Here is a 14,655-nt window from a genome sequence, read left to right as displayed (position 1 = left end):
TGTTTTACAGTACAGTCCTACCCTGTTTTACAGTACAGTACTACCCTGTTTTACAGCACAGTGCTACCCTGTTTTACAGCACAGTGCTACCCTGTTTTACAGTACAGTTCTACCCTGTTTTACAGTAAGTACTACCCTGTTTTACAGTAAGTACTACCCTGTTTTACAGTACAGTACTACCCTGTTTTACAGTACAGTACTACCCTGTTTTACAGTACAGTGTAAGGAACACTTCCTCCTCTCAGGGGGGTCATAAGTTACTTGTTAAGAATCAAAGGGCTGTAGTTCAGGAAGAGAAACCAGATCTCCCTTCACTTCCGTCTATTCAGCGATTCAACAATACCGTCGATAACACTGTCAGGAAGCCAACTGGAGACAGACGTGTACACAGGAATGTACACACAATGAAGTAGACACACACAGCTCACATACAAACAGGACACCCACTCAAGGTCCTGTTTGCATACAGAAACACACGCACATGCACGCTCGTACGCACACACGCACGCACACGCACACATGCACACACAACAAAAACACACACACCACTCCCAACATAAAGTATACTCACCAATCACCAGGTCAGGCTTGGGCCCTTGCAGCATGTGATAGGCCCTGCGGTAACCTTTGACCCGGATGCTCCTCCTGTCCAACTTCTCATCCGGGGTGAAGCTGGGGTTAACCAGGTTGACACGGCCGTCCTGGATGAGCAACCAAACGGTGACAGGGGAGGACGATGTCAGACTCTGGGAACCCTCAAACTACTGCTCTACATCCACTTATAGGAACCATATAGTCCACCTGAACTTGGTGTGAAATGTATTTACAGAACAACCTGTACTAAACATCGCAAGACTGGTGAGTTGTGAAGTTATTGTTCAGGGGGACGGGGTGTTGTTCAGGGGGACGGGGTGTTGTTCAGGGGGGACGGGGTGTTGTTCAGGGGGACGGGGTGTTGTTCAGGGGGACGGGGTGTTGTTCAGGGGGGACGGGGTGTTGTTCAGGGGGGGGCGGGGTGTTCAGGGGGACGGGGTATTGTTCAGGGGAGACGGGGTGTTGTTCAGGGGGGGCGGGGTGTTGTTCAGGGGGACGGCGTGTTGTTCAGGGGGGGCGGGGTGTTGTTCAGGGGGACGGGGTGTTGTTCAGGGGGGACGGGGTGTTGTTCAGGGGGGACGGGGTGTTGTTCAGGGGGGACGGGGTGTTGTTCAGGGGGGACGGGGTGTTGTTCAGGGGGGACGGGGTGTTGTTCAGGGGGACGGGGTGTTGTTCAGGGGGGACGGGGTGTTGTTCAGGGGGGACGGGGTGTTGTTCAGGGGGGGAGGGGGGGGCTTCACCTTCTTCTGCAGAAAGAGCTGCTCCTCGTCACTCCCAGGGGGAAGTCCCTCCCCTATGAACACCAGTTCAAAGCTCATGTGCGGCAGGAGAATGGACAATTCCTATTGGTGGAGGGGAGGCAGTAAAACAAAGGCAGGCAGACAGATAAACAGACAGACAGACAGAGACAGACAGACGGTTTATAGACGTTACTCGGGGTGGGAAGTGAAACAGGAGTGGTCAGTTCTAATCTCTGTGTTTACGCCCTGCTGAGAGCTGCCAGGACCAGACAAAGAGGCCTCACAGGAAGATGCAGGAGATGAAAGTGAAAACAGACACAGATATGCCTGACACACACACACACACACACACACACACACACACACACACACACACACACACACACACACACACACACACACACACACACACACACACACACACACACACACACACACACACACACACACACACACACACACACACACTGGAAGAGTGAGTGATTGCAGAAGAAGAGTGGTGATATGGACAGGTTGGAAATCCCAGGCCTTGCAGTCCTACCCAGAACACCTTGAGACAGTGGAACTCCCTATAGGAGTCGATGATGTGGATCTTTAGAGACTGCTTCTTCTGGATGTTGAGCTCTGGAACTGAGGAGGGACAAATACTGCACTCAGTGGTCTTGTCCAGGTAACCTTACTCTTTGAAACATGCCATGATTACACACACACTCTCACACAGCTCACACACTCTCACACTCTCACACAGCTCACACACAGCTCACACACTGTCACACTCTCACACACTCTCACACTCTCACACAGCTCACACACACACACACTCTCACACAGCTCACACACTCTCACACAGCTCACACACACACAGCTCACACAGCTCACACAGCTCACACAGCTCACACACACTCACACAGCTCACACACACTCACACAGCTCACACACACACACACTCTCACACAGCTCACACACTCTCACACAGCTCACACACTCTCACAGCTCACACACACACACACTCTCACACAGCTCACACAGCTCACACACACTCTGACACAGCTCACACACTCTCACACAGCTCACACACTCTCACACAGCTCACACACACTCACACAGCTCACACACACTCACACAGCTCACACACTCTCACACACTCTCACACAGCTCACACACTCTCACACAGCTCACACACACTCACACAGCTCACACACACACTCACACAGCTCACACACACACTCACACAGCTCACACACACTCACACAGCTCACACAGCTCACACACTCTCACACAGCTCACACACACACACACACACACACACTCTCACACAGCTCACACAGCTCACACACACTCACACAGCTCACGCACTCACAGTCTTTGGGCACCAGCGACGTGATTATGTAGTAGATGGAGAGAGGGGAGCTGAGAAGAACAGCTGCAGGAGAGGACAGACTGATACCTCTCCACTCACAGTACTGACTCCACAACACTGAGGAGAGAGAGAGAGAGAGACAGAGTGAGAGAGAGAGAGAGACAGAGACAGAGACAGAGAGACAGAGACAGAGACAGAGACAGAGAGAGAGAGACAACGTGAGAGAGACAGAGAGAGACACAGAGATAGAGACAGAGAGACAGAGAGAGAAACAGAGAGACAGAGAGAGAGAGGTAGACAGAGAGAGAAAGTGACAGAGAGAGAGGGGAGATAAGAAAGAGAGAGAGGGGGGAGATAATGAGAGATTTAATGAATATCAGTATTATAACATTGTTTGAAGGTACAAGTGAGTGATACAACATTGATGGGATTATTGTCACATTCTGGCTGTAGTTTCTGTTTTACCCATCGGTTTGGTGACGCTGGGGACTGCGTGAGGAGCTGGGCTACAGAGCAGGATATCTCCCTCCCTTTTCAGGGGTCCAAAGGGCTCACTGTGACCTTAACGCATCACATACAGCAGGACAACTTAGTTCATCACTACACAGTAACACTAGTACGTTACTTCACTATAGTAACCCATAGGCACTTTGTCTATGAAGTACAGTGATGTTACTTTGGTAATATAAACACTCACCAAAACATCATTCTCCAATCAAAATGCTCATCAAATCATCATTATCTAATCAAAATGCTCACTAAATCATCATTATCCAATCAAAATGCTCAACAAATCATCATTATCCAATCAAAATTCTCACCAAAACATCATTCTCCAATCAAAATGCTCACCAAATCATCATTATCCAATCAAAATGCCCACCAAATCATCATTCTCCAATCAAAATGCTCACCAAAACATCATTATCCAATCAAAATGCTCACCAAATCATCATTATCCAATCAAAATGCTCAACAAATCATTATCCAATCCAAATGCACACCAAAACATTATTCTCCAATCAAAATGCTCACCAAATCGTCATTATCCAATCAAAATGTTCACCAAAACGTCATTCTCCAAAACAAAGTGATCTGAGTTGTTGGCTACTGGGCCGTACCAACCTGTGAACCAGTGGGGGTATTGATCTCTGGACTGTTCCACTGTGGGATGGAGCTCATATCTGGGGGAGCGCACCAGGAGGCTCCAGTGTACCCAGTAGCCACTGTCCAATTTATTCTTATTCAGGAAGTGTTCCAGGTCGAAATCAACAGCTGTCACCTCTGATTGGGCAGAATAGTGGACGAGAAACCAAGAGATGAAGAGAAAAGGTAGAGAGAGAGGGGGGGTTACGGAATGAAGAAAAAACTGTAGCGTAAGAGAGGGAGGAAACTTAGATAAATAAACATTCGGTAGCAATCTTATGCTTCCTCCTTCCTTGCTGGCCTTTAACACATTCCCTGTCATTTTGTTACAGCGCCCCCTACCTGCGGCGTAGCTGAACGGCAGCTCGGCAAGCTGTGAGTCGTGGCTCATGTAGCGGGACAGTTTTTCACACCAGTGCTGGTGACTGGCATCCTCTGGACAGCGGATCTGGTCTGCCTGGGAACACTGGTCAGAACAGTACAGGACAGCCTTGCACTGTGGACTATGGGACGAGAGAGACACAACAACATACCAAAAGAGGGAAAAAAAGAGAGAGAGGGGAGGGGTAGTGTAGGAATAGAAAATGGAAAGAGAGTTGGGGAAATGGAGACAAAGAAAGACCAGGAGATTGTGGACGGATGACAGAAAAGCAACCAGACAAAGAGAAGACCAGCAGATTGTGGACGGATGACAGAAAAGCAACCAGACAAAGAAAGACCAGGAGATTGTGGACGGATGACAGAAAAGCAACCAGACAAAGAAAGACCAGGGGATTGTGGACGGATGACAGAAAAGCAACCAGACAAAGAAAGACCAGCAGATTGTGGACGGATGACAGAAAAGCAACCAGACAAAGAAAGACCAGGAGATTGTGGACGGATGACAGAAAAGCAACCAGACAAAGAAAGACCAGGAGATTGTGGACGGATGACAGAAAAGCAACCAGACAAAGAAAGACCAGGAGATTGTGGACGGATGACAGAAAAGCAACCAGACAAAGAAAGACCAGGAGATTGTGGACGGATGACAGAAAAGCAACCAGACAAAGAAAGACCAGCAGATTGTGGACGGATGACAGAAAAGCAACCAGACAAAGAGAAGACCAGGAGATTGTGGACGGATGACAGAAAAGCAACCAGACAAAGAAAGACCAGGGGATTGTGGACGGATGACAGAAAAGCAACCAGACAAAGAAAGACCAGGAGATTGTGGACGGATGAGAGAAAAGCAACCAGACAATGAAAGACCAGGGGATTGTGGACGGATGACAGAAAAGCAACCAGACAAAGAAAGACCAGGAGATTGTGGACGGATGACAGAAAAGCAACCAGACAAAGAAAGACCAGGAGATTGTGGACGGATGAGAGAAAAGCAACCAGACAATGAAAGACCAGGGGATTGTGGACGGATGACAGAAAGCAACCAGACAAAGAAAGACCAGGAGATTGTGGACGGATGACAGAAAAGCAACCAGACAAAGAAAGACCAGGAGATTGTGGACGGATGACAGAAAAGCAACCAGACAAAGAAAGACCAGGAGATTGTGGACGGATGACAGAAAGCAACCAGACAAAGAAAGACCAGGAGATTGTGGACGGATGACAGAAAAGCAACCAGACAAAGAAAGACCAGGGGATTGTGGACGGATGACAGAAAAGCAACCAGACAAAGAAAGACCAGGAGATTGTGGACGGATGACAGAAAAGCAACCAGACAAAGAAAGACCAGCAGATTGTGGACGGATGACAGAAAAGCAACCAGACAAAGAGAAGACCAGGAGATTGTGGACGGATGACAGAAAAGCAACCAGACAAAGAAAGACCAGGGGATTGTGGACGGATGACAGAAAAGCAACCAGACAAAGAAAGACCAGGAGATTGTGGACGGATGACAGAAAAGCAACCAGACAAAGAAAGACCAGGAGATTGTGGACGGATGACAGAAAAGCAACCAGACAAAGAAAGACCAGGAGATTGTGGACGGATGACAGAAAAGCAACCAGACAAAGAGAAGACCAGGAGATTGTGGATGGATGACAGAAAAGCAACCAGACAAAGAGAAGACCAGGAGATTGTGGACGGATGACAGAATAGCAACCAACCAGGAGATTGTGGACGGATGACAGAAAAGCAACCAGACAAAGAGAAGACCAGGAGATTGTGGACGGATGACAGAAAGCAACCAGACAAAGAGAAGACCAGGAGATTGTGGACGGATGACAGAAAAGCAACCAGACAAAGAGAAGACCAGGAGATTGTGGACGGATGACAGAAAAGCAACCAGACAAAGAGAAGACCAGGAGATTGTGGACGGATGACAGAAAAGCAACCAGACAAAGAGAAGACCAGGAGATTGTGGACGGATGACAGAAAAGCAACCAGACAAAAAGAAGACCAGGAGATTGTGGATGGATGACAGAAAAGCAACCAGACAAAGAAAGACCAGGAGATTGTGGACGGATGACAGAAAAGCAACCAGACAAAGAAAGAGGAAGGAGGAAGTTCAAAACATGCAGTGAGAACGACGGGGAAATTGAGAGTGTCGTGTTTGACAATGTGAGAGAGACACTTGTTAGTAAACACTTCCTCAAAAAAATTGTCTTACATTCTCACAGACAATAGCTACTTCCTGTATATCAACAAGCAACATAAAAACAAAAAAAACGGACTCTGCAAAGTAACGAATGACCACAAATGCCGAGTTGCCAATCTATCTCTTTTCCTGCTTAAGCCAAATCCTTCGTCATGACTACCACAAAGAAGCTGACGAAAGCGACAAAACAACAGTCTGCCAACAAAGCTATTCTATCCACACAGAACCAAGGGAAGAAAAAGTGGGATTTACGGTGGTAAAGAAACCTAATAACCCAGCTATAGGTTCCTGCTGACTTGCAAAAGACCTGAGGCCATCTGTTTCAACGGGCCTCAGTAACGCTGAGCTGAGCACTAATCTAATGTAAAGCCTCTTAAGCACGGCACCTCTCTGAGAGTCTCAGTTGGTGGTAACCTAGCCAAATACTGCTCTGGAACATAGCCTACTACCAGAGATATGCTGTAAAAGACAATACTTGTGTAATCCTTTTGTGAACATAACATCATTATTGGAGACTTTTAGTTTTACAAATGCCAAATCTGTTGAGATCACTACTCTGTTTAGCTTGCCTCCAGCAGGTCGTGTTGCCATGTGCGTTGCCTACAAATCACCTCTCTCTTCATCTTTGCTCTTATTCTCTCAGTACTCTCAGGTCTATCATCCCCCCAACACTTATCTCTCTTTCTCTCTCTCTCTCTCTCTCTCTCTCTCTCTCTCTCTCTCTCTCTCTCTCTCTCTCGCTCTCTCTCTCTCTCTCTCGCTCTCTCTCTCAATTCAATTCAAGGGCTTTATTGGCATGGGAAACGTGTTAACATTGCCAAAGCAAGTGAGGTAGATATTATACAAAAGTGAAATAAACAATACAAATTAACAGTAAACATTACACATACAGAAGTTTCAAAACAATAAAGACATTACAAATGTTATATTATATATATACAGTGTTGTAACAATGTACAAATGGTTAAAGCACACAAGTTAAAATAAATAAGCATAAATATGTCTCTCTCTCTCTCTCTCTGTCTCTCTCTCTCTCTCTCTCTCTCTCTCTCTCCCTCTCTCTCTCTCTCTCTCTCTCTCTCTCTCTCTCTCTCTCTCTCTCAATTCAATTCAATTCAATTCAAGGGGCTTTATTGGCATGGGAAACATGTGTTAACATTGCCAAAGCAAGTGAGGTAGGTAATATACAAAAGTCAAATAAACAATAAAAATGAACAGTAAACATTACACATACAGAAGTTTCAAAACAATAAAGACATTACAAATGTCATATTATATATATGCAGTGTTGTAACAATGTACAAATGGTTAAAGCACACAAGTTAAAATAAATAAACATAAATATGGGTTGTATTTACAGTGGTGTTTGTTCTTCACTGGTTGCCCTTTTCTTGTGGCAACAGGTCACAAATCTTGCTGCTGTGATGGCACACTGTGGAATTTCACCCAGTAGATATGGGAGTTTATCAAAATTGGATTTGTTTTCGAATTCCTTGTGGATCTGTGTAATCTGAGGGAAATATGTCTCTCTAATATGGTCATACATTGGGCAGGAGGTTCTCTCTCTCTCTCTCTCTCTCTCTCTCTCTCTCTCTGTGTCTGTGTGTCTCTCTCTCTCTCCTCTCTCTCTCTGGCTCTCTCTGTGTGTGTGTCTCTCTCTCTCTCTCTCTCTCTCTCCTTACCATGGTTTCAGCTGACTGGGGAAGGAGTGTTTCTTACACATGTGACAGTAGCAGGTCGGAGGCCAGCGCATGCTGAAGGACTCTCCTCCGTCCACCTGCTCCACCTCCGTGAGGCCCCAGTCACCCAGGGCCTGGGGCCACAGAACCACCTTCAGAATGGTGAGGGCCTTCTCACACCTGCTCAGCAACCTAGAGGAGAGAGGAGAGAGGAGAGAGGAGAGAGGAGAGAGAGAGAGAGAGAGAGAGAGAGAGAGAGAGAGAGAGAGAGAGAGAGAGAGAGAGAGAGAGAGAGAGAGAGAGAGACAGAGAGAGAGAGGGAGAGAGAGCGAGAGAGAGAGAGAGAGAGAGAGAGAGAGAGAGAGAGAGAGACAAAGAGAGAGAGAGACAGAGAGAGAGAGAGAGAGAGAGAGAGAGAGAGAGAGAGAGAGAGAGAGAGAGAGAGAGAGAGAGAGAGAGAGAGAGAGAGAGAGAGAGAGAGAGAGAGAGAGAGAGGTATCGGTTGAGGGAAGACACGTAGAAAGAGCTATATACTGGGTTAGAAAACAGATATGATGTTTTATCAAACAGAGGCCCTTCCTTCCTTACACCTAGGAAAGAAAGCTGCTAAGTAGAACCATAAAGGGTTCTTTGGTTTGTCCCCATAGGGAAACCCCTTTTTGGTGCTGGGTAGAACCCTTCATTCTTGGGTTAACCAAGAACCATTTTATCATTTGGAGGGCTCCCGAGTGGCACAGTGGTCTAAGGCACTGCGTCTCAGTGCACGAGGCATCATTACAGTCCCTGGTTTGATTCCAGGCTGTATCACGTCCGGCCGTGATTGGGAGTCCCATAGGGTGGTCTTCTCCTGGCTTAAGCAGGAAAAGAGATAAATTGGAAAATGACAATTGGCCCAGTGTCGTCCTGGTTTGGCCGGGGTAGGCCGTCATTGTAAATAAGAATTTGTTTTTAACTGACTTGCCTAGTTAAATAAAGGTTCAATAAAAATAAATTTAAAAAAGGAACGGTTCCACCATCTTACTAGCCTTTAAAATGTAATTATTTATGACAATATATTTACATATATCGTAAGGCCTTTAATTGAGGACCTAGTTATACCCGAACACAGTGGTGTTAGGAAACTCTTGGTTTACAGGCCACATTAGGCCTGCAAGTCATACTATGCTGGCTTGCAAAGTGCTGTGTAATTCCTATTGGAATCCAGCCAGAGTTAGAATATACAACAAGTCTAATTGTTAGTCATCTGCAACCCGCATTCAGAATGTCTGCCAGGTTAGGGAAGGTTGGTAACTGAGACGAGTTCAATCATCTAAACTTGAACAACCGTCTCAGTAACGGGTCCAATAAATAAAATGACTAACAGATTGGATTAGTTTAGAAAACGGCATGTTATTTATATTCCTGTAGCATAAAATGAATCAAACAATCAATGGACATACAAAAACACAGATATTACAGTAAAACAAACAATTCTGAACATCTCCCTGCAATAGAGCATGCTGGGAAATATTATATATGGTTCTATGTAGAACCCTTCTTGACTTCCAAAGAATCATCAAGAACCCTTTGCCTTTCAAAAGAACCCTCGTCTTCCAAAAATATCAAAATGGTTCTTGGTAGAACCCTATCCCTCTGTAAAGAAACCTTTTAGATCTCTTCTAGAACCCGTTTAGAACTCTTCTAGAACCCTTTTAAAACCCTTTTAGAACCCTTTTAGAACTCTTCTAGAACCCTTTTAGAACTCTTCTAGAACCATTTTAAAACCTCTTTAGAACCCTTTTTTTCTGAGAGTGTACCTGTGAAGCTTCTTGTCATTGACGTGGAGCATATGTGGTCTCCGAGGCAACCCGCCAGTCATGGGGGCCTCCATGCAGCGTCTCAGCAGTCCTACCATCTTCTGGATGGTCTCCAGGGCCCCCTTCCCATCTCCACCCGCCGCCTCGCCCCCGCCCAGCGACCCCGCCCAGCCACCGGCCAGCACGTCAAAGCCCAGGGGCAGGCCAGAGGCATCAGTCACCATCAGAACACTCTCTCCATCACTACTTACTACAGAGGGAGAGAGAGAGAAGAGGGGAGGAAGGGTGGGAGAGACAGACAGACAAAGACAAAGTTGGTTAGATAGGGGCAATTCTATGGTAATGTTTACGCTGAGAATCTGATTTTTAATTTTTTGTTTGTTTGGCATAGGCCTAAAGAGTCTCAGCGTAATTCCGTTATCGTGGAATTGACTGTAGGTATGGCGTTTTGGTATTATAGCGTTTTGGATAACAGCTTCAAGAGGCAAGAATCAAATACTCTGTGTGCTACAGTAGATCATGCAGGCTAAAGGTTTTACTCACGAAGCTCGGAGGGGTCTACTCCAGCCTGTTCTAGCCGTGGAATAGCTGCAGGGGGAGGTGCAGCGCAATCCAGCAGGTGCAGTATCCAGTACGGTGAGCGGTCCATGTGGTATCGGGGAAAATCGTACCCCCAGAAATCACTATGTGGTTCTTTGCGCCCCCTACGGGTGGTCTGGAAGCAGCGATACCACTGTGTCATAGCCTCGGAGAACTCAATCATCCGGTCCCGGTAACATGACACTAACTCCATCTGAAAATGAGCAAGACGTAGGTCGGTCAAAAAGACTCAGAGAGAGGAGAGGTAGACCGAAAGAGCACTAGGCATAACATGGAGGAAATGTAAGGGACGTTGTCAACCACAGACAAACGCTACAGATAGTGAAAACATACATATTATTCCACCATCATTCTATGCTATTGATCAACTTCCATCAATATAATTTGCTTTACCTTGAGTAGGGCTATATTTTTCGCTTAAATCTGTTTTTTCTTTGGTTGGAAAAGGCCTTCTTTCACTTGTAGTCAAGGTTGCTTTGAGGAATTTGAAAAATGAAAATAAACATGCGACAAAATATGTTGTTTTTCGAAAGCAAAGGCGTCATTGTTTTACGCGATGAGGATTCCAAAAAAGAACACCATTTGTCCCGCAAAAAATGCTCAGTTTATTTTTATTTCTCTATCCTACAGCAAATATTTTAATGATCGAACAATCCATTTGATTACAAAACATTTCGTCTCTCCTCAAAACAATCTTTACGTCAGGCCTTATCAAACATGATCAATTAATCAATATTTTCTACTAAGCGCTATTAAATAAATCACCGCTAGTTGGTGGTGTTGTACTAGATTTCTGCACTTAAGCGGTAATGTGATTCAGGGTTGTGACACTGGAGGAGCACAGATACTTTTCGTAACAGGTTTGGAGCGTATTTTAGCTAACCCCTAAACCTTTTCATAACCTTAACCTAAGTCTCCTAACCTGCCACGTTAATTACCCTAACCTTAACCTAATTCTCCTAACCTGCCACGTTAATTACCCTAACCTTAACCTAATTCTCCCAACCTGCCACGTTAATTACCCTAACCTTAACCTAATTCTCCTAACCTGCAACGTTAATTACCCTAAACCTTTTCATAACCTTAACCTAAGTCTCCTAACCTGCCACGTTAATTACCCTAAACCTTTTCATAACCTTAACCTAATTCTCCTAACCTGCCACGTTAATTATCCTAACCTTAACCTAATTCTCCTAACCTGCCACGTTAATTATCCTAACCTTAACCTTAACCTAATTCTCCTAACCTGCCACGTTAATTACCCTAACCTTAACCTAATTCTCCTAACCTGTCACGTTAATTATCCTAACCTTAACCTAATTCTCCTAACCTGCCCCGTTAATTATCCTAACCTTAACCCAATTCTCCTAACCTGCCACGTTAATTACACTAACCTTAACCTAATTCTCCTAACCTGCCACATTAATTATCCTAACCTTAACCTAATTCTCCTAACCTACCCCGTTAATTATCCTAACCTTAACCTAATTCTCCTAACCTGCAACGTTAATTACCCTAACCTTAACCTAATTCTCCTAACCTGCCACGTTAATTACCCTAACCTTAACCTAATTCTCCTAACCTGCAACGTTAATTATCCTAACCTTAACCTATTTCTCCTAACCTGCCACGTAAATTACCCTAACCTGCTGCGTAAGTTCTCCTAACCTGCCACGTTAATTACCCTAACCTTAACCTAATTCTCCTAACCTGCAACGTTAATTATCCTAACCTTAACCTATTTCTCCTAACCTGCCACGTTAATTATCCTAACCTGCTGCGTAAGTTCTCCTAACCTGCCACGTTAATTATCCTAACCTTAACCTATTTCTCCTAACCTGCCACGTTAATTATCCTAACCTGCTGCGTAAGTTCTCCTAACCTGCCACGTTAATTATCCTAACCTGCTGCGTAAGTTCTCCTAACCTACCACGTTAATTATCCTAACCTGCTGCGTAAGTTCTCCAAACCTGCCACGTTAATTATCCTAACCTGCTGCGTAAGTTCTCCTAACCTACCACGTTAATTACCCTAACCTGCTGCGTAAGTTCTCCTAACCTACCACGTTAATTATCCTAACCTGCTGCGTAAGTTCTCCTAACCTGCCACGTTAATTATCCTAACCTGCTGCGTAAGTTCTCCTAACCTGCCACGTTAATTATCCTAACCTGCTGCGTAAGTTCTCCTAACCTGCCACGTTATTTATCCTAACCTGCTGCGTAAGTTCTCCTAACCAGCCACGTTAATTATCCTAACCTGCTGCGTAAGTTCTCCTAACCTACCACGTTAATTATCCTAACCTGCTGCGTAAGTTCTCCTAACCTGCCACGTTAATTATCCTAACCTGCTGCGTAAGTTCTCCTAACCTGCCACGTTAATTATCCTAACCTGCTGCGTAAGTTCTCCTAACCTGCCACGTTAATTATCCTAACCTGCTGCGTAAGTTCTCCTAACCTGCCACGTTAATTATCCTAACCTGCTGCGTAAGTTCTCCTAACCTGCCACGTTAATTATCCTAACCTGCTGCGTAAGTTCTCCTAACCTGCCACGTTAATTATCCTAACCTGCTGCGTAAGTTCTCCTAACCTGCCACGTTAATTATCCTAACCTGCTGCGTAAGTTCTCCTAACCTGCCACGTTAATTATCCTAACCTGCTGCGTAAGTTCTCCTAACCTGCCACGTTAATTATCCTAACCTGCTGCGTAAGTTCTCCTAACCTGCCACGTTAATTATCCTAACCTGCTGCGTAAGTTCTCCTAACCTGCCACGTTAATTATCCTAACCTGCTGCGTAAGTTCTCCTAACCTACCACGTTAATTATCCTAACCTGCTGCGTAAGTTCTCCTAACCTGCCACGTTAATTATCCTAACCTGCTGCGTAAGTTCTCCTAACCTGCCACGTTAATTATCCTAACCTGCTGCGTAAGTTCTCCTAACCTGCCACGTTAATTATCCTAACCTTAACCTAGTTCTCCTAACCTACCACGTTAATTATCCTAACCTGCTGCGTAAGTTCTCCTAACCTACCACGTTAATTATCCTAACCTGCTGCGTAAGTTCTCCTAACCTGCCACGTTAATTATCCTAACCTGCTGCGTAAGTTCTCCTAACCTGCCACGTTAATTATCCTAACCTGCTGCGTAAGTTCTCCTAACCTGCCACGTTAATTATCCTAACCTGCTGCGTAAGTTCTCCTAACCTGCCACGTTAATTATCCTAACCTGCTGCGTAAGTTCTCCTAACCTACCACGTTAATTATCCTAACCTGCTGCGTAAGTTCTCCTAACCTGCCACGTTAATTATCCTAACCTGCTGCGTAAGTTCTCCTGACCTACCACGTTAATTATCCTAACCTGCTGCGTAAGTTCTCCTAACCTACCACGTTAATTATCCTAACCTGCTGCGTAAGTTCTCCTAACCTACCACGTTACTTACCCTAACCTGTTGCGTAAGTTCTCCTAACCTGCCACGTTAATTATCCTAACCTGCTGCGTAAGTTCTCCTAACCTACCACGTTAATTATCCTAACCTGCTGCGTAAGTTCTCCTAACCTACCACGTTAATTATCCTAACCTGCTGCGTAAGTTCTCCTAACCTACCACGTTAATTATCCTAACCTGCTGCGTAAGTTCTCCTAACCTACCACGTTAATTATCCTAACCTGCTGCGTAAGTTCTCCTAACCTACCACGTTAATTATCCTAACCTGCTGCGTAAGTTCTCCTAACCTACCACGTTAATTATCCTAACCTGCTGCGTAAGTTCTCCTAACCTGCCACGTTAATTATCCTAACCTGCTGCGTAAGTTCTCCTAACCTGCCACGTTAATTATCCTAACCTTAACCTAGTTCTCCTAACCTGCCACGTTAATTATCCTAACCTGCTGCGTAAGTTCTCCTAACCTACCACGTTAATTATCCTAACCTGCTGCGTAAGTTCTCCTAACCTGCCACGTTAATTATCCTAACCTTAACCTATTTCTCCTAACCTGCCACGTAAATTATCCTAACCTGCTGCGTAAGTTCTCCTAACCTGCCACGTTAATTATCCTAACCTGCTGCGTAAGTTCTCCTAACCTGCCACGTTAATTATCCTAACCTGCTGCGTAAGTTCTCCTAACCTGCCACGTTAATTATCCTAACCTTAA

At 45.2% G+C, this 14,655-nt stretch overlaps 1 protein-coding gene across 1 annotated transcript in view; it reads right to left on the bottom strand.

Moving 5' to 3' along the window:
* LOC139533367 (zinc finger MYND domain-containing protein 15-like) overlaps positions 1–11,250 on the bottom strand; it is a 13,225-nt gene extending 1,975 nt beyond the window's left edge. Inside the window, exons 1-11 of the mRNA XM_071331412.1 lie at positions 10,902–11,250; positions 10,452–10,701; positions 9,909–10,158; positions 8,116–8,304; positions 4,183–4,343; positions 3,820–3,978; positions 3,160–3,255; positions 2,695–2,811; positions 1,876–1,964; positions 1,335–1,436; positions 572–701 (exon numbers count right to left, since the gene is read on the bottom strand). Coding sequence (XP_071187513.1) covers positions 572–701; positions 1,335–1,436; positions 1,876–1,964; positions 2,695–2,811; positions 3,160–3,255; positions 3,820–3,978; positions 4,183–4,343; positions 8,116–8,304; positions 9,909–10,158; positions 10,452–10,701 — 1,543 coding nt within the window. The 5' untranslated portion in view covers positions 10,902–11,250. The remainder of the gene's footprint in view (positions 1–571; positions 702–1,334; positions 1,437–1,875; positions 1,965–2,694; positions 2,812–3,159; positions 3,256–3,819; positions 3,979–4,182; positions 4,344–8,115; positions 8,305–9,908; positions 10,159–10,451; positions 10,702–10,901) is intronic.
* Between the last annotated feature and the right edge of the window lie 3,405 nt (positions 11,251–14,655).

This window comes from Salvelinus alpinus, chromosome 11 (assembly GCF_045679555.1).
Source record: "Salvelinus alpinus chromosome 11, SLU_Salpinus.1, whole genome shotgun sequence".
NCBI classification, from domain to species: domain Eukaryota; kingdom Metazoa; phylum Chordata; class Actinopteri; order Salmoniformes; family Salmonidae; genus Salvelinus; species Salvelinus alpinus.
This window is presented reverse-complemented; position numbering and strand designations above follow the sequence as displayed.